The sequence below is a fragment of the Heptranchias perlo genome, chromosome 18 (genome assembly GCF_035084215.1).
Source record: "Heptranchias perlo isolate sHepPer1 chromosome 18, sHepPer1.hap1, whole genome shotgun sequence".
NCBI lineage: Eukaryota > Metazoa > Chordata > Chondrichthyes > Hexanchiformes > Hexanchidae > Heptranchias > Heptranchias perlo.
This window is the reverse complement of record NC_090342.1, coordinates 10045976-10068497: the sequence shown is the minus strand read 5'-3', so window position 1 is coordinate 10068497 and position 22522 is coordinate 10045976. Positions and strand designations below refer to the sequence as shown.

General features: G+C 47.8%; 1 protein-coding gene across 3 annotated transcripts in view; it reads left to right on the top strand.

Annotated features, from left to right (window-relative positions):
• Positions 1 to 22262, top strand: part of LOC137334583 (SLIT-ROBO Rho GTPase-activating protein 1) — a 200841-nt gene extending 178579 nt beyond the window's left edge. For all 3 annotated transcript variants that reach the window (XM_067999367.1, XM_067999366.1, XM_067999365.1), the window contains exons 18-22: positions 870 to 949; positions 12020 to 12200; positions 13097 to 13234; positions 13985 to 14327; positions 17402 to 22262. In XM_067999367.1, coding sequence (XP_067855468.1) covers positions 870 to 949; positions 12020 to 12200; positions 13097 to 13234; positions 13985 to 14327; positions 17402 to 17779 — 1120 coding nt within the window. In that variant the 3' untranslated portion in view covers positions 17780 to 22262. The remainder of the gene's footprint in view (positions 1 to 869; positions 950 to 12019; positions 12201 to 13096; positions 13235 to 13984; positions 14328 to 17401) is intronic.
• The last annotated feature ends 260 nt before the right edge of the window (positions 22263 to 22522 follow it).

Here is a 22522-nt window from a genome sequence, read left to right as displayed (position 1 = left end):
GCCCCGTAATGCAGCTGGAATGCTTTGACCTCCATGTGCTCAGCACCTGTTACAAACAGGAGCAGCGCAGGAGGATCCAATGAGAAAGCATTGAACCCGTCTGGCCCTGTCCTTCCAATAGAGCCGCCCTGTGTCCTCCTTTCTTGGCTTGCAACGGTCAGTTGTTGAATGGAGTGGTGTGGGACGGGAAACAACTGAGGCACTCTTAAAAGCAGTCAGCAGCCCTTGAACAGCTGCTGGTCCCCGAATTCCCGGCCCTGTGCGCTCTGCACTTTCCCAACATATCATGCGCTACATGCTCAGAGCTCTGGCAACTAATTATGCTGATTAGCTTACCTCGCGTTATGGGGACAAGCACAGGTCTCATAGACTACCCTTACTGTCCATGGCCTAATTGTGACCGATTGCATTGACATCCTGGCTTGGACTGAAACTTGGCTCGCAGGTGACGACACTTCGCCCCTGACTGAAGCCTCTCCTCCTGGCTACACTTTCCACCACTGCCATGTGGGAGGTAGGGCCCTTATCACCAGGTCGCATCTTGGTCCCTACCTCTACCTCTCTGGCACTGCCACTTCCTTCCGTCAAGCACCTCACCAAGTTCTGTCCCTCTCACCTCTCCTTTAAAATCCTTCTTGTCCTGACTTCGACCTGAGTCCCAACCTAATTTTAAGGTTATGTCCCCTTGTTCTCTCTATCTACCCTATCAAACCCTTTAATCATCTTGAACACCTCCATTAGAGGTCGAACCACCAAAAAATGACTGAATAATGGGGAATAGGCCATGTGATCAGGAGTATGTTTCTTCCTCCAGAACTGCATGGCTGTTTCCAGAAGTAACTTGCATTCTTTCTCACCCTCTCCAACAGCGACAGCCCCTACAGTGAACACGGGACATTGGAGGAGGTCGATCTAGATGCTGGCACCGAGACCCACACGAGTGAAGAAGGTAATGCTCCTGCTTTGTAGATCTGGTTTTATGCAAAGTTTTTAAACAACTGCAGCCATGGGAGTCAAATTTAAATAGACTTTTTCCCCCAATCGTGAGTGTAAAATGGATTCAGGATTTGTAAGGGAATGACCTTGTTTATTTTTCCAAATTAAAATGTGGAGGCCCCCTGAGCTCCGTGCCGAATTTCCCAATATCCACACACAAAGCTCCACATCCGGAGCGGGAATTTGTGAAATCTAACCCTCGTGAATGAAGCTGAGAATATTGAAGGCAGAGCAGGATGTTCGCAGCGCTCGTGGGATTTGAGGTTCTTTTCGAGTCTGTGTCCTACAGCCACACGTGAAGATGTAGCAGAGCTGTGCAGATCAGGCAGGAAAAGTAACTAAGTCCAGTACACGGCTGGAGCTGCAGAGTTTCATTTGCTGAGAACTGGCAGCCACTAAGCCGTGCATTCTCCGATTGCAAATGGTTCAGACTCTGGAGTGAGCTTCATGGCCTGGGTTGCAGATGGAGGAAATTGACTTTAGACGGAATGTAAGCAGCAAATTTAGGTGAATTTCCTGCCATTATTGTAGGCGGTAAGAGCAACATTCATGAGCACAGCATTGGATGCGGTAATGTGTGTGTTAGAGAGAGAGAGAGAGAGACCCAAAGCAATCAGACCTTAAATCCGACAGTACAACAGGGAACAGTAAATGGTGGGATTCAGCCTAAAAGAGAGAACAAATTTGTTTTTATTTGGTCCTTATCACACCCTCAAGACACTCAAGTACTTTACAACCAATGGATTACTTTTGAAGTGCAGTCACTCTTTGTTTTGTAGGGAAAGGGAAAATAATGAGAACAGAAAATATCAGAGAATCATACAGCACAGAAGGAGGCCATTCGGCCCATTGTGCCTGTGCCGGCTCTTTGAAAAAGCTATCCAATTAGTCCCAGTCCCCCGCTCTTTCCCCATAGCCCTGCAATTTTTTTTCCTTTTCAAGTATTTATCCAATTCCCTTTTGAAAATTACTGTTTAATCTGCTTCCACCGCCCTTTCAGGCAGTGCATTCCAGATCATAACAACTCACTACGTGAAAATAATTCTCCTGATCTCCCCTCTGGTTCTTTCGCCAATTATCTTAAATCTGTGTCCTCTGGTTACCGACTCTCCCACCAATGGAAACAGTTTCTCTTTAGTTACTCTGTCAAAACCCCTCATAATTTTGAACACCTCTATCAAATCTCCCTTGAACCTTCTCTGCTGAACTGCAAATCAAAGGGATAAAAATTCCACGTGAACAGAACCCCAGTGAGTTTCCCGCTCCTTCCCACTTCGTAAGTCCTTTTCTCCCTATTATTTTAGGATCTTCCCACATGCTTCAAAAAAAAACAACTGGTCATGGGTCCCATTGCCGTTTGCGGGAATAGCTTTCCTACATAACGCAGGTCACTGCACTTCAATGTAATTTGTTATCCATGAAACGCTTGGAACAGTTTCAGCTGTGTGTGGTGAGGTGCTATGCAAAATGGAAGTCAATCACTCTTCTTACGTGTCTGCCTTTTAGGGGGAGAAAAAGAATGAAAACGTGACAAGAAATTGAAAGCCCTAAAGGCTTCATTTAACACACAAATGTTCTTTCAGTCACCTGCAGGGAATAGCTTAAAAAAAATAGACAAAGGAATGTTTTTATATATTAAAAAAAAAATGAACCCCTCGCTCATTCACTGTGGAGAATAAATCTGAAATTACCACTAACTCGAGTCGCCACAGTGATTTATTACGTTGCAGTACTTGGAGAATATCACCTTGTTCAAACGCTTGACGTTGGCACTATGTGAACCAGTATTAATGGGAAAATGCAGTACTGTATTAATGCAAAAAAAACCCTCAAAACACGAGCTGTTCTCGAGCCTGATTTCCCGTCACATTTTCTGCAATTGACAGTTTAGAAGCCCCGAGTTGATGTTGGAGGAGAGAGGCATATAAAGCACGATTTTCTGTTACTGCATAGATAGATTGCAGCGTGTACAGGTAAATTCTCTTCAGACTCTGGCGGTTTGCGGGTGATGGAGATAGAGAATCTGTAACACCACCAAAACCCAGGGAGATGAATTCATGAGGATCATATATGAAATGGTGGTGATAGGTTACCCGTCTTTGTATTGATTCCTCTCAGAGTAGCAATACAAGGGCTTCAGGAAGAATAGAAAACCATATTGATTCAAATGACATCTGCTAAAGTCATCCTCCTGCCCAAGGGCAGTGATGAATTGATATGACTCCATCTGATGGGAATTGAGCCAAATTGTAAAGCACTCCTCTGTTAATGGCCCGAGCTCCTCTCCTCGTCATCTGCTGAACTTGCATTGACTTTATGCAGCGCACACGCTCCCAGTTATTGCAGAACTGCCAGTTTTTTTTTCTAAAGGTGCTTTGAACGTAGGAATTGTTAAATGAAAAAAGACCAAAGTCCATCGAGTTCGCCTTCTACCATCGTCACATGATACAACGATAATGGAGTTGTTCACTAATCAGAGCAATCAATCGCTATCAATTAATCTACAACAGACCCAGACATGAGGCGAGGAAAACCCCCCAGTGGTGGAGAGCTTTGGGAACCAAAGGCCCAAAGTCACCTGTTCCTCCGGAGCCTGTTACACTCACCACATGTCATGTCTATAAAAGCTTTTATTTTTTACTGGTGCTAGCCAACAATTTTCTTTTGTTTTATTCTCGTGATGTGGGCCAGCATTTATTGCCCATCCCTAGTTGCCCTTGAGAAGGTGATGGTGAGCCGCCTTCTTGAACCGCTGCAGTCTGTGTGGTGAGGGTTCTCCCACAGTGCTGTTAGGGAGGGTGTTCCAGGATTTTGACACAGCGACGATGAAGGAACGGCCAATATATGTCCAAGTCAGGATGGTGTGTGACTTGTAGGGCAACTTGGAGGTGATGGTGTTCCCATGCAGCTGCTGCCCTTGTTCTTCTAGGTGGTGGATGTTGTGGGTTTGGGAGGTGCTGTTGAAGAAGCCTTGGCGAGTTGCTGCAGTGCATCCTGCAGATGGTACACACTGCAGCCACAGTGTGCCGGTGGTGGATGAAGTGGATGTTTAAGGATGTTAAGTTACCAGATTTATTGAATTAAGTTTCATAAATTACTGTAGTGGGGTTTGAACTCCTGACCTCTGGTCCAGTACTATGATCATCACCCTATTCCCCCCAGCCCCCTGTGAATTTACTCCAGGGCCACCAGCTCCAGACACATGAGCAGCCAAAAGCACCTACAAACGTCATGACTCCAGCGTCCACACATCAAGGTGGGTCTCCCGCCCTGCAGCCAAACTACAGCCTCCTCGAACGTCCTGCCAAGCGCGCAGGGCCAGTTTGACGCAGGACACGCTGAGGCATGTATTGGGCTCAGGGTCCGATTCCCGTCCAACCTCACCCAGTGCGCGCTACACTTTGACGATGGCGTAGGCGCAGAACAAGTAATAGCGAGCCAGCTCATGGAACCCGTCGGCGTGCACAACAGCAGTCTCTCTACGGAGCTGGATCCAGTTGATAGTGTAAACCTGGGGGCAACAGCCCAAGTCAGTCAGTTAGTCATTGTTCTCTCAAGACCTGGACACAGACAAGGTAAAGGTAAAAGTGAGTGAAAGACTGATATACATAGAATTGTACAGCACAGAAGGAGGCCATTCGGCCCATCTTGATTGTGCCGGCTCTTTGCAAGAGCTATCCAATTCATCCCACTCCCTGCTCTTTCCCCATAGCCCTGCAAATTTTTCCATTTCAAGTATTTGTCCAATTCCCTATTGAAAGTTACTATTGAACCTGCTTCCATCACCCTTTCAGGCAGCGCATTCCAAATCATTACAACTCATTGTGTTAAAATATTCTCCCCATCTCCTCTTAGGTTCTTTTGCCAATTACCTTAAATCTATCCCCTGGTGACTGACCCTTCTGCTGGAAACAATTTCTCCTTATTTCCTCTATCAAGACCTTTCATGATTTTGAACACATTGCTCTCTTTTGCTATGATTTGATTCAAACCAATGCACTTTTCTGTAGCTGGCAGTTTAAAAGCCTTGCAGCCTGGAAGATGACCTTTGTTGGAACGTTTGTACGTTTAACAGCAATAGTTTTTGCTGTTACTTTTAGTCGATTCTGAAATTGCTGCGCTACTTGATAACTAACCTGCTTCTGTCAGCTGAACTGCCACTTAAAACTCTATTATAAGCACCTGGGAATGTCTGTTGTCTAATTCTTCAGTGTGGTGTTAATCAGTCTTGACGTTGACCTTGATCAGGACACCAGCAATGCTGACCTCTGGTGCGCAATCTCAGGAGGCATCCTTCCAAACCCGAACTCGAGTGAAAGCCCAAGCTCAGCATTTTCCACACACTGTCATGTTGCTCCAGGGATTACAGCAAAGTCATTGCTGCCTCTTGCGCGTCCCTGATTTTAATCGCTCCACCATTGGCGGCCTCGCCCCTCCCTATCTCTGTAACCTGTTCTAGCCCGACAACCCTCCCCGAGATCTCTGCGCTCCTCCAATTCTGGCCTCTTGCGCATCCCCGATTTTAATCGCTCCACCATTGGCGGCCGTGCTTTCAGCTGCCTAGGCCCTAAGCTCTGGAATTCCCTCCCTAAACCTCTCCGCCTCTCTCTCCTCCTTTAAGACACTCCTTAAAACCTACCCCTTTGACCAAGCTTTTGGTCGCCGGTCCTAATATCTCCTTATGTGGCTCGGGGTCAAATTTTTGTTTGAAAATCACTCATGTGAAACATCTTGAGACATTCTACTACGTTAAAGGCGCTATATAAATGCAAGTTGTTATTGCCCGATTTAGACCACAGTGAAACTCGGTAGTGCAATGAGTTAGCTACATTCTCCACTGATCGACTGTGAAGGGATGAAGAAGTTAAGCTGCTCACTTATCTCATGGGACCCCGAGTTGGAATCCAGCTCGGATTTGATGACTTGAAAGTCTGCCCTTTTTGCCACTTGTAATGCTGGTTTGCAGAATGAAACTGGGGAGTCGCGACCCAGTTCCAAGTAGGGAGTGACCCTAAAATTAAAATAAGAGGTGAGATGAGGAGAATATTTTTTTTTTACGCAGCGAGTTGTTATGATGATCTGGAATGCACTGCCTGAAAGGGTGGTGGAAGCAGATTCAATAGTAACTTCCAAAAGGGAATTGGATAAATACTTGATGGGAAAAATTTGCAGGGCTTTGGGGAAAGAGCAGGGGGGAGTCAGACTAATTGGATAGCTCTTTCAAAGAGCCGGCATAAGCACGATGGGCCGAATGGCCTCCTTCTGTGTTGTATGATTCTACGATAATTCTGTGCAGATTAATCTCTGAGAGAGGCCATAAGGATACAGGGAGTGGCAAAGTGGGAAAAGTGTTCTGCTCCCCATCTTTGACAACTCTCACCTTGAACACAAAATGCATCTGAGAAAATGAAGCAAGATGTGAACGATCTACAGTTGCTTTTATATTTTTAAAATTCTAACTCTAAAGAGTTATAAAGAACAATATGGAGCCTCATCCCAAACCAAATAGGGACTGCTGTCAATTAAGGTCTTTGTTGTCTAGATATTCTATTCAGTGCTATTTTAGTGCAGTGTTACCGCCTGCATTGAAGTAATGCCGACCAGAAAAGTTGGGCGAAGGTGCAGGCTCCCAATCTATTACATCACACATGCCAGTTCAGGGCTGAGATTAACCGAGTGGGAAGATCCCAATCTTGTCTGGGAAGTACTGAGCAAAGATCGGGTACTTTTTCCCACAATAATGGTGAGGTGCAAGTGAAGAAACATCTTTTCTTCTCTCTCCGATTCCCTCTTTCTCCTCTCCTGTTTTTCATTCGCTCGCCTGCTCCCTCGCCACTTCTCTCTCTCTCTCTTTCTCTCTTTCTCACTCTCTCTCTCCACTCTCTCTCCACCCTCTCTCTCTCCACCCTCTCTCTCTCCACCCTCTCTCTCTCTCCACCCTCTCTCTCTCTCCACCCTCTCTCTCTCTCCACCCTCTCTCTCTCTCCACCCTCTCTCTCTCTCCACCCTCTCTCTCTCTCCACCCTCTCTCTCTCTCCACCCTCTCTCTCTCTCTCTCTCCACCCTCTCTCTCTCTCTCCACCCTCTCTCTCTCTCTCTCCACCCTCTCTCTCTCTCTCTCCACCATCTCTCTCTCTCTCCACCATCTCTCTCTCTCTCCACCATCTCTCTCTCTCTCCACCATCTCTCTCTCTCTCCACCATCTCTCTCTCTCTCCACCATCTCTCTCTCTCTCCACCATCTCTCTCTCCACCATCTCTCTCCACCATCTCTCTCTCCACCATCTCTCTCTCTCTCCACCATCTCTCTCTCTCTCCACCATCTCTCTCTCCACCATCTCTCTCTCCACCATCTCTCTCTCTCTCCACCCTCTCTCTCTCTCTCTCCACCCTCTCTTTCTCTCTCTCCACCCTCTCTCTCTCTCTCTCTCTCTCTCTCTCTCTCCACCCCCTCTCTCTCTCTCTCCACTCTCTCTCTCTCTCTCTCCACTCTCTCTCTCTCTCTCCACTCTCTCTCTCTCTCTCCACTCTCTCTCTCTCTCTCCACTCTCTCTCTCTCTCTCCACTCTCTCTCTCACTCCACCCTCTCTCTCTCTCTCCACCCTCTCACTCTCTCTCTCCACCCTCTCTCTCTCTCTCCACCCTCTCTCTCTCTCTCTCTCCACCCTCTCTCTCTCTCTCTCTCCACCCTCTCTCTCTCTCTCTCTCCACCCTCTCTCTCTCTCTCTCCACTCTCTCTCTCTCCCTCTCCGCCCCCTCGGTCTCTCCCTCTCCGCCCCCTCGGTCTCTCCCTCTCCGCCCCCTCGGTCTCGCCCCCTCTCCGCCCCCTCGGTCTCGCCCCCTCTCCGCCCCCTCGGTCTCGCCCCCTCTCCGCCCCCTCGGTCTCGCCTCCTCTCCGCCCCCTCGGTCTCGCCCCCTCTCCGCCCCCTCGGTCTCGCCCCCTCTCCGCCCCCTCGGTCTCGCCCCCTCTCCGCCCCCTCGGTCTCGCCCCCTCTCCGCCCCCTCGGTCTCGCCCCCTCTCCGCCCCCTCGGTCTCGCCCCCTCTCCGCCCCCTCGGTCTCGCCCCCTCTCCGCCCCCTCGGTCTCGCCCCCTCTCCGCCCCCTCGGTCTCGCCCCCTCTCCGCCCCCTCGGTCTCGCCCCCTCGGTCTCGCCCCCTCTCCGCCCCCTTTCCGCCCCCTCGGTCTCGCCCCCTCGGTCTCGCCCCCTCTCCGCCCCCTCGGTCTCGCCCCCTCCCCGCCCCCTCGGTCTCGCCCCCTCCCCGCCCCCTCGGTCTCGCCCCCTCCCCGCCCCCTCGGTCTCGCCCCCTCCCCGCCCCCTCGGTCTCGCCCCCTCCCCGCCCCCTCGGTCTCGCCCCCTCCCCGCCCCCTCGGTCTCGCCCCCTCCCCGCCCCCTCGGTCTCGCCCCCTCCCCGCCCCCTCGGTCTCGCCCCCTCCCCGCCCCCTCGGTCTCGCCCCCTCCCCGCCCCCTCGGTCTCGCCCCCTCCCCGCCCCCTCGGTCTCGCCCCCTCCCCGCCCCCTCGGTCTCGCCCCCTCCCCGCCCCCTCGGTCTCGCCCCCTCCCCGCCCCCTCGGTCTCGCCCCCTCCCCGCCCCCTCGGTCTCGCCCCCTCCCCGCCCCCTCGGTCTCGCCCCCTCCCCGCCCCCTCGGTCTCGCCCCCTCCCCGCCCCCTCGGTCTCGCCCCCTCCCCGCCCCCTCGGTCTCGCCCCCTCCCCGCCCCCTCGGTCTCGCCCCCTCCCCGCCCCCTCGGTCTCGCCCCCTCCCCGCCCCCTCGGTCTCGCCCCCTCCCCGCCCCCTCGGTCTCGCCCCCTCCCCGCCCCCTCGGTCTCGCCCCCTCCCCGCCCCCTCGGTCTCGCCCCCTCCCCGCCCCCTCGGTCTCGCCCCCTCCCCGCCCCCTCGGTCTCGCCCCCTCCCCGCCCCCTCGGTCTCGCCCCCTCTCCGCCCCCTCGGTCTCGCCCCCTCTCCGCCCCCTCGGTCTCGCCCCCTCTCCGCCCCCTCGGTCTCGCCCCCTCTCCGCCCCCTCGGTCTCGCCCCCTCTCCGCCCCCTCGGTCTCGCCCCCTCTCCGCCCCCTCTTCGCCCCCTCTCCGCCCCCTCTTCGCCCCCTCTCCGCCCCCTCTCCGCCCCCTCGGTCTCGCCCCCTCTCCGCCCCCTCGGTCTCGCCCCCCTCTCCGCCCCCTCGGTCTCGCCCCCTCTCCGCCCCCTCGGTCTCGCCCCCCTCTCCGCCCCCTCGGTCTCGCCCCCCTCTCCGCCCCCTCGGTCTCGCCCCCTCTCCGCCCCCTCGGTCTCGCCCCCCTCTCCGCCCCCTCGGTCTCGATCCCCTCTCCGCCCCCTCGGTCTCGCCCCCCTCTCCGCCCCCTCGGTCTCGCCCCCCTCTCCGCCCCCTCGGTCTCGCCCCCTCTCCGCCCCCTCGGTCTCGCCCCCTCTCCCTCACACTTGTGGTTTATTACAATCTGGCATTGGGAATAATCTGAAATGCCAATCACATGTTTCCTTTCAATGAGTAAATGATGTCTGGCATAGGACAGCCTAAAGAGGGAGATGTTTTAAAAGATTTTAAATTGATGTCTCTCTCAATTGCATTTTGAATGATTTCCCTCTTTTGTGACATTTTTACTTTCCTTTGCTCATGTGAGTTAAAAAAATTGCTTAATATATGTCCCTGGGTCCCCCTAGTGGTTCAGCATTGTGTGGTACTGAGTTACACCCAGCAGAAAAGCTTCCATCTCTGGCTTCTGCTGTTGGCAATCTCAGCCAGGTTAGCTGTAGGTGACCCGTTAGTGCCCATGGGTGTCCTGGGCTAGGGAGGGGGAAGGAAAAAAAATCACCTGAGTTTTTTTTCTGCTCCTGATCCCCACTGAAAAGCTCTCACATGCATGGTTTGGAGAGGACAGCACCAGGCTTCTCTGCGATACTCCAAGTGGTAATTAAACCTGCCGACATTCACTGTCCAGGCTGGCTCATGAAGATTGTCCGCTCAGTTATGGTACCCGAGACAGCCATTGCCTGTGGAACTATATCCCAGAAAGGGAAATAAATAAAGAGAGATTTGACGCATTCTCTGCAGTCTCGCTCTTGCATCTCGGGAGAATGAAAGGCTGAATGAGCCTCTTCGGGCCATCAATCAGCACTCAAGTGACTGAACTACCTGCTCCATATAAGGGAAGCAGAAGGAAAATTGTGGGGAAATGCTCCCGATTTGTGTAATCTTCAGGATGAGCATCCACCTTGCCTCATAGTTCGGAAAATAAAAATCACAAATATCAAGTCCTGGCAAGCCTTCATGATCGGTGTTTGTCTCTCGTTGGTTAGGCTGCAGTTAGAACATTGTGTCCACTTTTGCTTGTCCTACTTTTGGAAGGATGTCAAAGCCATGGAGAGGGTGCGGAAGAGATGATCCTACGAATGGGAGAGTTTAGTCAGGAGGAGAGACTAGAGAGACTGGGCTTTTTTCATTAGAACAAAGAAGGTTGAGAGGAAACCTGATCGAGGTGTTCAAAATTATGAAGAGTTTTGATCAGGTAAATAGTTTTTCCCCACGTTCTCTGGCTGGTGACTCGGTAACTGGAGGACCTCAATTGGATTTTGTCGAGAAAAGGAGTTGTGAGAAATTTATTTACGCAGAGTATTGTTAGGATATGGAAGGCCCTGCCACAGACAGTGGTGAGAAAAGAATCCATAAGGGATTTTAAGAGGGAAGTGTATAATTATTTGAAAAAAAAATAAAAGATACGGGGAAAGGACAGGGGTTTGGAACTAAGCATAGAGCCAGCACAAGCACGATGGGCCAACTGGCCTCAATCTGTGCTGTAAAATTCAGTTGTTCTGTGATTAATGGGCTTTTGCATAAACGATTTGCTGCTGGTGGGTTTGAACTCCCAACACTGTAGTCCACTGGCACAGCAAGAGCCCAGTTAATGGGAATCAAAAAGGGAAAGCGCTGAAAAGGTGCAGCAAGGCAGGTTAACGTTTCAAACAGTTAACGGAAAAGCTTGTTTTAAGGGAACCTTCTCTCAGAATTCCCTTATTCGCCAAACGTTGGACAAAAAGCAACGAAAAAAAACTTGCAGTTGCTGGAAATCTGAAATAGAAAATGTTGGAAGCAGTCAGCGGGTTCAGTCAGCATCTCTGAAGTAATGTGTCGGGTGTGGATGCTTTTGTTTTGACCAAGAATCTGCACCTGGGAACATCAACTCCTCTCTTCTCTCCACGGATGCTGCCGGACCGGCTGAGTGTTTCCAGCATTTTCTTGGTTTTTGTTCCATAGCAGCTGCTTGATCCAGGAAAATTGAATTGACGGAAATCTTACTCTCCACTGGCGTTTTCCCCTTTAAAAGATTTTTTTTGCCAGCTGCTTTTATTTTGGCGCTATTTTCAATATATGTGCAGCAGCTCATCAAAGATTAGTTCGACAGCGACCTCTACCTCTGAGAAGAGCTACAGCAGCAATGTAGTGGAACCATAATCGTCTGCCGTGTTCCCCTCCAAGTCACACACCATCTAGACTCGGACATACATCGTCATACCTCCATCGTCGCCGGGTCAGAATCCTGGAATATAACACCACGGTGGGAACACCATTAACACAAGGACTGCAGCAGTTCAAGGAGAAAGCTCACCACCACTTTCTCAGGCCAACTGAGATGGGCAATAAATGCCAGCCCTTGCCCGCATCGCTCACATCCCGAGAACAAGTGGTGGGGGGGGGGGGGGAGAAAAAAGATTTAAAACTTCAAAAGTGTATTAATCCATTGTCACTAATTACATACTTATCCCATCAAAAAACATGAACAACTTAAATGATGTGTGTTTTCTTTATCCATTTATTGGATTGTATTGATTAGGCCGATGCCAAAGCTGGTGCAACGATGGTGTGAATTCCTTTTATGTTGTCCGCACCTTTACAGTGTGATGGGGTAAATGGAAGAACGCAAAGTACAGCTTTGGGAATTGGGGACAAGAAAATCGAGTGTAATTGGTGTCATTCTCCTCGGCCAGTGACTGAGTTCTGATATTTTGCTCTGTTTCAGAAGGTGAACCCATTGAAGCAATAGCCAAATTCGATTATTCCGGAAGATCGGCTCGCGAGCTGTCCTTTAAGAAAGGAGCTTCGTTGCTTCTCTATCACAGAGCCTCTGAGGACTGGTGGGAGGGGAGGCATAATGGGGTTGATGGGCTGGTGCCCCATCAGTACATAGTGGTGCAGGATACGTAAGTGATGGTTCTCGTCTTTCTTCAAAATGTGCTTTTATTGACTAACTAACTGACAACCAGTCATCCTGTGCTGGAACAGCTTTGCTTTTACTTGCATCGGATAACCTGGTATGAATGTCGAATTACTCGGGAGTAAGTACATACATTCAGATCCAGCTGTTTGACCCCTGCAGTTGAACTTAGGTGTCAGACGCAGCACTTTCCTATCTGCGTCAGAAAGTTGTAGGTTCGAGCCCCACTCCAGAGACTTGAACACAAAACCTTGGCTGACATTCCAGTGCAGTGCTGAGGGAGCGCTGCACTGTCAGAGGTGCCGTCTTTCAGATGAGACGATAAACCGAGGCCCTATCTGCCCTCTCTGGTGGATGTAAAAGATCCCATGGCACTATTTGGAAGAAGAGCTGGGGAATTCTCTCGGTGTCCTAGCCAATATTTATCTCTCAATCAACACCTGAAAAAATACAGATGATCTGGTCATTTATTTCATTGCTGTTTGTGAGATCTTGCTGTGTGCAAATTGGCTGCCACATTTCCTACATCACAACAGTGACTACACTTCAAAAGTACTTCATTGGCTGTAACGCGATTTGGGACATCCTGAGGTCATGAAAGGCGCTAAATCCCTTTGCTGTACACAGGTTATCCATGTAGACATTGTTTGTCCCATTCTCCAGCTGAAAATAAGCTATAAGGACATCTGAAGGTTAAAGAAAAGGAACGATTAGTTTTGTACAGAATGGAACAATTTGCTGTTCGTGTCACCTTTCACATTGTTAACTCTGACCCCTGCAGGCCGCTATAACTTCCTGTCAGGTTGTGAGTAATAAGTGAAATTTCTGTACTTGGGAGTGTTCCTGAAACTTGAAGCTAACTCTGAGTTGTGTTTCTTTCAGGGATGATACTTTCTCTGATACTCTGAGTCAGAAAGCAGACAGTGAAGCCAGCAGTGGGCCAGCAACTGAAGACAAGGTGTCCTCTAAGAATGACGTCAGCTCGCCAACTGAACGCATTCCAGATGTTTTTGCAGCCAGGTCAGTTTCTGTTTCACACATGACGGCCCCCTAAGTTGTTCTGATGCCATTTCTTTCTTACTTCCAGTGGAAAAATTGTATTTATATTTAAAAAGAAGACAGACTGTGGAACCAAAGTTGGCAAATTCCACTTGCTAGGGATGAGTCCAGTATTGTTGTGGTAAAGTACAAGGCAAATCACCACCTGCAAACATCAGTCTGGATTCTAGGTAGCTCCAATCCTGTGTTGGCTAATTTTAATTCTTGGCCTTAATCATACCACAGTTTACTAAGACTTAATAATGGAAAACTGCAATGATGCATGTAAACCTACAATCATGTAATAATTTCAACATAAAAGTAAAGCCAATTCAGTGAGTAGAGCCCATTGTTCATTAGAACTTGTGCGATATAATGCAGTTATGTCTATCCTGTCTATTTATATAATAATGCTATTTGCGTCCCGGTTGTCCTGGTCAATATTTATCCCTCAACCAACATCGATAAAACAGATGATCTAGTCATTATCTCATTGCTGTTTGTGGATCTTGCTGTGCACAAATTGGCTGCCTCTTCCTACATTACAACAGTGATTACATTCCAAAAGTACTTCATTGACTAGAAAGCGCTTTGGGAAGTCCTGAGGTCATGAAAGGTGGCTTATCAATGCAATTTCTTCCTTTCTTTCTTTACTGTTACGTGGGCTGTGGCAGCCCATCTGTGCAAAAATATGCCGTGAAAAATGGCATATCTTTTTGTTTTCTGTTTTAGACAGAAGAGGAGACCAGAACTCCCGATAACAAGACGTCCGATGAGAACCAGTGATAGTCACTGTGCAGTGCACCCAGTGCATGGCTTAGTAAGTAGCTCAGGGGACGGTGGGCCGTTGGTCACATCCTCCCACGCCAGCTCCCGCCTTTTCCTCCAGAATCGCAGCACTACGGTGGACAGTCCGGAGAGGCGTCGTCGGGGTGGCCTTGGCAGCCTTTCCAATATAAGCCGTCACGAGGCTCTCAAAAAGATTGAGAGTCCGCCAATCAGAAGGTCCACATCCTCCGGTCAATACACCAGCTTCAGTGAGCACAAAGCCCTGGACCCCGAAACAATCGCCCAGGTCTGTTGTTAATATTTTTTTCCATCTGCATTTATGTTTTAACCTTTTCAGCGTTGATTATAGACCATGTCCGCCTTTCAATGCAACATTTCCTGAACCTTTGCTACAGAAATGCCGTCGTAGTTTTCAAAAATGATCTGTCCCAATTCATTTGTTCCAAACAATGCTTGACTGTATTTAGTTAGCGTGTTACTGGCATTAACTTATGCCAAAGGTTATTGGAAAGTAATCAGTAATAGTTTGTTACCTCATCGTACTCAGTGGTACAGCAGGTTAGTGCTATGGAGTGATGAGACTCCGACTCTCCATTCAGTATGCTTTTAATATCAGCTGCCGCTAGCTGGGGAGAGACGGCAAAGTATTCCCCAGCCCCCCACCCCAGCAACAACAACTTGCATTTATATAGCACCTTGAACACAGTAAAACGTCCCAAGGCACTTCATAGGTCCATTATCAGACAAAATTTGGCACTGAGCCACATAAGGAGATATTAGGACAGGTGAGCAGAAGCTTGGTCGAAGAGGTAGGTTTTAAAGAGCGTCTTAAATGAGGAGAGGCTTAGGGATGGAATTCCAGAGCTTAGGACCTAGATGACTGAAGGCACAGCCACCAATGGAGGGGTAAAGGAAATTGGGGATGCAGTTGCAGCCAGAATTGGAGGAGCGCAGGGTTGTGGGACTGGAGGAGGTTATGGAGTTAGGGAGGGGCGAGGCCATGGAGGGATTTGAACACAAGGATGAGAATTTTAAATTCAAGGCGTTGCTGAACCAGGAGCTAATGTAGGTCAGCGAGCACAGGGGTGATGGGTGAATGGTACTCGGTGCGAGTTAAGATATGGGGCAGCAGAATTTTCTATGAGCTCAAGTTTACGGAGGGTGGAAGATGGGAGGCCGGTCAGGAGAGCATTGGAATAATCGAGTCTGGAGATAAGAAAAGCATGGATGAGGTTTTCAGCAGCAGCTGGGCTGAGGCAGGGGCGGAGACTGGCGATGTTACGGAGGTGGAATTAGACGGTCCCAGTTGAAAGGAGAGCAATTTCAAAGAAGGGCCAACCTATGTTACTGATGTGTGCCCCCTACAGGCTGGCATCAGCAGGACTGGGAAGTCGATCACTGCCTGACGTCTGATTTGGTAATGGGCACTTCATGTGGCAGAACAAACTTTTTTAACAGAAGAAATCTCGTACAAACTGTTCTTAATTATTATGTGAGAAATAGGGGTGGATTTTCAATTTGCTGCCCAGGTGTAAAACTAGTGCTGCAAATCAGCGGCCATTACAGAAGCTGCGCCAGTTCTCATCTCTGTTGATTTGGAAACGAATATTGGGTGGTTTTTATAATGGGCACTAGTTTCATGCATGCACGGCATGTTGAAAATCGACCCCTTGATACATGGATACGTAATTAGTGATGTCAATATATGGATTTTTGAATACAGGATACCAGGATCTATTACAGGGGTCTCTGAAATGAAGGATTTCATATTGCAAGTAGGGTTGCCAACCCTCCAGGATTGCCCTGGAGCCTCCAGGAATTGAAGACTAATCTCCAGGACACTGCTGCGAGCGACCTGGGAGAAAAATTATAGGGGCAATAAAAAAAATTGTGTTTTTTTTAAAAAAAAACATTTTCTTTGAACACTTTTGGTTATTAGTCATAAGAAATTTTGGACATGAGGAAATAAGGCTGTTTGACTGACAGTCCTGAATCATCCAGTCAGGTAACGAAGAATCTATTGGTTTTCCAATTGGCCAATTGGGAAGGCGGGGCGTCACGAGGATGGACACGTTGGGTGACGATTGGCGGAAGTGTGGGGGCGGGGCTGTTGGAGGCGGGAGGTCATGTGATGACACCTCCAGGAATCTGTCTAACCAGAGATGGCAACCCTAATTGCAAGGCTTAACATTGGTGTGTATTATTCTGCATTAGTTTGGAATGGAATGTGTGGAAGGAGATGCAAGAGTTGGAAAGAGAATTTCTTTGAAAATCATTATAGCTTTCAGAAACATAATTTGACAAGAGAAAGTCTAAATAATTTACGTCTGCCTTAAAACCTGGATTGGTGTTTGCAGTTCTATTAGGAACATAGGAACAGGAGTAGACCATTCAGCCCCTTGAGTCTGTTCCGCCATTCAATGAGATCATGGCTGATCTGTGACCTAACTCCATATCCTTTAATACCTTTGGTTAATATTGGATCTTATTTGAGACATTCAGCCAAAAAAAAACCACATTAACGTTGTGAATTAGACACTGGCATTACAAGTATGTTTATGCAAAGAAGTTTACTAGGAAATTATTAGGGATATTATTTGATCTGGGCCTTTTTTTTAAAAAAAAAGGCCTCAATTTTAGACTTGGTGTTGTGTTGACACAATTCCCATACTGACTGGGTTGATTAGGTATATTCTCCAGTCGGCACAGCTTTTTGGTTTGGACACAGACCAGAAACCTTGGGAAAACATACCCTTTGGTTCCTGCCCCTAAATCCACTGAGTGACACGCGGACTGATGCACTTTTTTATTGACGTGAATGCGACTGACACAAAAGCCGCAATTTTCCGTTTGGAAAATTCATTCCACGACTTTCACTGTCGGGGTTGCCTCAAGGCAGCTCAGTCTTGCCACAGTTGCAATTTTATTTTTAATCTTTTTCCTTTTCTTTTCATGTGCGTGCGTGTGATTAATCAAAACTGTCCTTCTTGGCTGAATCCAGCGATTCCCTCCTTTTAACACTTCAAATGAAGAAAAAAAATCACAGATTGCAACTTCCAGAACTTTCCAAAGTGGGTTGTGCCTTGCGGGAGGGGGGCTGGTATTGAGGTGGAAGGAGACATGGTTGTGCACAGGCTGATCCAGAGGTTTGCGTTTCTGTAAACGGATGCTAAAGATAGCCCACTTCCAAATTAGATTTCCGCAGATTAATTTTCAGGCGGCCGAGCTCTCAGCGTCAAAAGAAAATGAGGTGCAGAATGCATCTTTCTTTAAAAGAAAGCCAAAATTAGCCTCTGAAAGTTGCCTCTTTTTATATGTAACAAAAAAAAAAGAAACCTTCTTTGTCTTTTTTTCCGGTAGGATATTGAAGAGACGATGAACACGGCATTGAATGAGCTTCGCGAGCTGGAACGCCAAAGCACGGCGAAACACGCGCCTGACGTAGTGCTCGACACCCTGGAGCAAAAGAAGAGCTCCCCCACCCCCTTCCTGCCGTCGGGAACCAGGAGTCCCCACCACGCCGTAGTGCTGAAGAGCACCGACCCTTCCATCCGTCGGAGCACCAGTTCCTCCAGTGACGCCATGAGTACCTTCAAGCCCATTCTGTCGCCTCGAATGGGGGTGCAGCTCAAACCCCCAGCCCTGAGGCCCAAACCTGTGGTTCTTCCCAAGACCAACCCCAGCGCGGGGCCTCCTCCGGCTGTCCAGGGCTCCACAGACAAATCCTGCACCATGTAAAAAAAAAAGCTTAGCTCACGAGCTGACGTAACTTGAAATCGTTTTGGATCGATGTCAAGGACATGATCAGAATATTGATATTTTAATGTTTATAATTGGAGATGTATTCTTTCAGTGTTAGAATATATGTCTGAGTAGTAAATTAACAAGGGCATTTGATTTACATTTCAAACTGGATTGTTTATATGTGGAACGTAACACCTATGTTAACTAGACTTGAAAACCTATGCTGCAGCGGTTGACTTTTTAAAAGAAAAGTTCACACAACAACAAAAAAAAGACTTCCCATCTTTTCTTCAGAGCGTTTATTTAAACGAGAAGGGTGGGTGGCGGGGGGGAGGGAACATGATGATAGCTTTTTTTTTTTGCCTAGAACTGATGGGAAGAAAAATCCTCGTCGGTTTTACAAGACTTAACGAAGAGGAGCCTCAGCACGGCTGAATGCTTTTGTTAATTGCTTATTTTAATTTTTTTTTCCATTGACATTCCTCCGGCCTTATTGCCAGTTTTGCATTATGAAAGCACTGCTTCAGAAATGAATGATCGCGTCAAAGACAACCACTCGTTAAGCTGCTGTGACCTTTTTTTTTTCCCCCGTTGCACAGATATTTAAAAATAAGCCCTGAGCCTACATCGTCTCTTTTCATATACTTCAGCCTTCTACACAAAGCTGTGCGTGCTGTTGATTTGAACTCTTAAGATCAGGATACAAGTAAAGCTGAATATTCTTTAAGTTTACATTTAGAGCTAGGGCCCTCTGTGGTGAAGCGCATATGAGCCTCTTCTCTTGCTATTGCTTTATAAATTCACATGTGCCTACACCCCACAGTAAGTCACTTCCTTAAGCAAACCATGACTGACATGTGAATGCCATTGATTTGAGAACAGTTAGTTTACATAGTTTTGTGTTCTCATTCACCACTGTCCTCGAGCTTTGATTATTTTGTTCCTGGCCACCCTCTTTCTCCCCCCGCCCCGCCCCCCCCGGAACATTATGTGCCATTTCTGGCCAGCTTGAGACATGCAGAGGTCACCTGGAGACCCTTGTCCACTGTTACGTGACATCTGACCTCTCCCCACCCCCACTCCCCGACAGCACCTGCTCCGCCATGGAACTGTGCCCCAAAATGAGTCAGCGCCTTGGTAGGAGGGGAGAAAATTTGGGGAAGGGGGACAGACAATAAAGTGACAGATAAAGTGGGTTCTTCAGTTACCAACTTGCAAATTGGTAGATGGGGACTGTGGGTCTTTGTCACCAGATGACAAGCGGTTAAGGCAATTCCAGTTGAGTAACAACCATTTTGTGGGCAAATGTTTGTCATGTTGGCTTTGCAGGACCTCCACACGGCAGTTACAGTGCGTGATTAGCACGTACTCGGCAAACATTGCAACTTTGGCCTTCCTGCCGAGATAAATGTGGACAGAACTTTACGGACTTTGGCCTTAGCAATTCTTCACTGGGCCCGCCGGTCTCCTTCGGCCCGCTGCCCCTGCGTTATAGGCTAGTCACAGTTTGCGGAATCACAGCAGATGATGAAAGTTAGATTACTCTTCAGGCGAAATTGTTATTGCACCTTGAATGAAGGTTAGGCTCCGTAGGGTTAATTTTGACTTTGGGTGATAGTGTAAAACGGGCAATATCGGATCAGCCACCTGTTCTACACTGACTTCAGTGGAAATGAAAATCGGGAGAGATGTATAACAGGCAGCTGAGCCACAACACGCCTGTTTCACACTGTCGCCCAAAGTCAGAATTACCCCCATATCCCATATTACCTCCCCGTCACAGGGGAGAGGCCAACTTTCAGTTTCCCACCGGGGTACGGCATTTAGTTTAATACTTTGCTTTTGTTTATATATAAATCATCGTGTTTACACAGTTACAAAAAGGGCTTCTTGGTTTACATTTCACTGATATATCCCGTTCATCCTCTCTCCACCCCGCGCCCCCACCCAACCTACTTTATAGTGATCCTGGTTTCCTCCAGTATGACTTACCTCACTCCTGTACCACCAGCATTTATCTAGGGCAGTGCTGAGGGAGTGTGAATCCTTTCAAATATCCCCAGCCAAGGAAAAACTGGTATTCCCGGCAAAATTATGCATCATCGCGTATATATTTCTACCTTTCTTTTCAATTGGATGGTTGGTTGCACCTTTGGTATTTGCAACATGCCTGTTTGGATAAGGATTTTCTACTACATCTTAAGGTTGGAGTAATTTACCTTTCTCCACCCCATATTACAAGCCCCATATTTGTTGCCCGTAGGACAGGTCCCTTTGAACAATAGGAGTCTGGTCTAAACAATCCCACTAATCCTGATCTTTCTGTACACCGGTTTTAACAAATTCACAAATGCCTTGTTTGTAGGTATATTTTTGCATTCATTAACACTTGACCCTTGAGAGGAAAATATCAGCGTCAATGTTTAAGTCAACAGGTCGTACCGTGGGACGGATCTGATGGTCTTCAGGCCGAGGGGTTATTTAACAAAAAAAAATTAGCGGGTTTCTTCCCTCTCCCCGTCTCAGTGGGTTAACGCTCTTGCATATTGCGGATCGTGCACTCGCTGCAATGAGACTGTGTCACTCTCCACCCTTCCCAGTGACAAACGTCAACATGTAATTCAAGTGGGACAAAGCCTTCCTACCAGCAACCCTTGCAGTCACAGGTATGTTCAAAACAGCATTTTCTTTGGTTAATACCTCCCCAGTGCTATTTCTCTTGGAGTTTTGGTTTTCTTTCTCCCTGGTACATGTGTACCAGCTGCCGCCGGTATTGTGGGCAGGTGACCTCCTTCCGTGCCTTTTATCGGTGTGTGGGACGAACTCTGGCCCGGGTGATCGCACCCCCACCTCGTTTTACTCCATGATCCTGCTCGGTGCTCCGCTCTACCAGAACATGGCTCACAAACTCAGCTCATCGACAGGGGGGAGGGAAGAGAGTCTCCTCAACAACTGACCCCTCCCCCCCCAAACCAGATCCCTTTCAAATCATACTGTTGTGTGCCAATATTTCCTTTCCATTCCTTCCTTTCGTGGTCCCGCACGAAACCCTTCAGTCACGTCCACGACCGATAGGCAATGGAGTCTCCCAGGCTGATTCATGGCCTTTGTTTGCCTTCTCCCTGTGGGGGAAGAAACCCCATCAAGTTTCAGCTCCGTGCTCTCCTCCGACCTGACTTGAGAGTGTAATAGTACTTAGAGAATCACCAGAGCATCCTACCACTCTGTGGCACAGTGCGCTGGTATATCAATCCACCATGGCACAGTGCACTGGTATATCAATCCACTATGGCACAGCGCACTGGTATATCAATCCACTATGGCACAGTGCACTGGTATATGAATCCACTATGGCACAGTGCGCTGGTATATCAATCCACTATGGCACAGTGCGCTGGTATATCAATCCACTATGGCACAGCGCGCTGGTATATCAATCCACTATGGCACAGCGCGCTGGTATATCAATTCACTATGGCACAGTGCGCTGGTATATCAATCCACTATGGCACAGTCTATCTACTCAATATCATCTCTTTAATGGACTGCCTATTCTTTTGCTCCTTTACCAGACAACCTCGGAGACTAAACTCGTAAAAGCTACGTGCTCGACCATCCAATACTTGGTTACAGAAATATATCCAGATTTTTAACTTATGATACATTGCTCATTTTTTTTTTTTGTCTGCCACTGATTTAACTGACTAAATTTAGTACTTTTTGAAACTTTTTATAGTTTCCACCTCGTGTGGTCTTTGAAAGAAGGCGGTCGTACTTTAAGGAAAATGTAGTGTAGAGTTTACTTAAATTAATTTAAAAACAAAATGTACACCAGCCAAATGGATACTGCAACTTTGTACTGCACCAAGATTTGTATATTCAAATAACAATTATACTGGACTGCAAAAATGCTCCTAGTGGATCCTATTTAGCAAAAACAATGTATAATAGAAGTGATCAATTTGATGAATGTTTGTTGGGTGCATTCACAGGAAATGATATGTAGTCCAAGGCTAGGCTTCTTTAAACTGCAGTTTAAGTGGATTTGTAACAGAAGACTGATACAGCTACAGACACACTGAACGGTAAATACCACCCACCTGACTTAATTCTGTACCCTTTACTGCCATTTTAGTTACAGATTTTAACCATGGGCGATAATGAATTGGACGCCCACCCTGTTTGTCGGCCGTTACCCGATTGTGTCAATGTACATCTGTAGTATGTACATGTGGAAGTGCCTTTAAACTTTTAGAGGAACTTGAGCCTTGCTCTGTACAGTTGCATTTCCATTTTCACTCCTTAAACAACTCAGTAGTTTAAAAAAAAATGCAGTCGTTGACAATGTACTGTTAATCAGTTGTGACAATGCACTTTTGTGTATAGTACTGTACATCTGGCATGTAGCATTACCAATTTCAGTATATCTTCAGGTCTGTTCTAGATGTATCTTTCTAATAAAGGAAATTGGTCCATCTTTTTTGGCTTTGTTTATTCAAATTATACTCTCTTATCCCGTAGGAATTTGCAACCTTAATTGTATATAGCATCTGCATTAGCAACCACTATGGAACAGATCACACTTGTGACCTTTGACTTCGACTATATCATGAGTACAGGTCTTCAAAAAATATGGAAGATGTACATTTATATAGCGCCTTTCACAACCTCAGGATGTCCCAAAGTGCTTTATAGCCAATTGAAGTGTAGCCACTGTTGTAATGGAGGAAACACGGC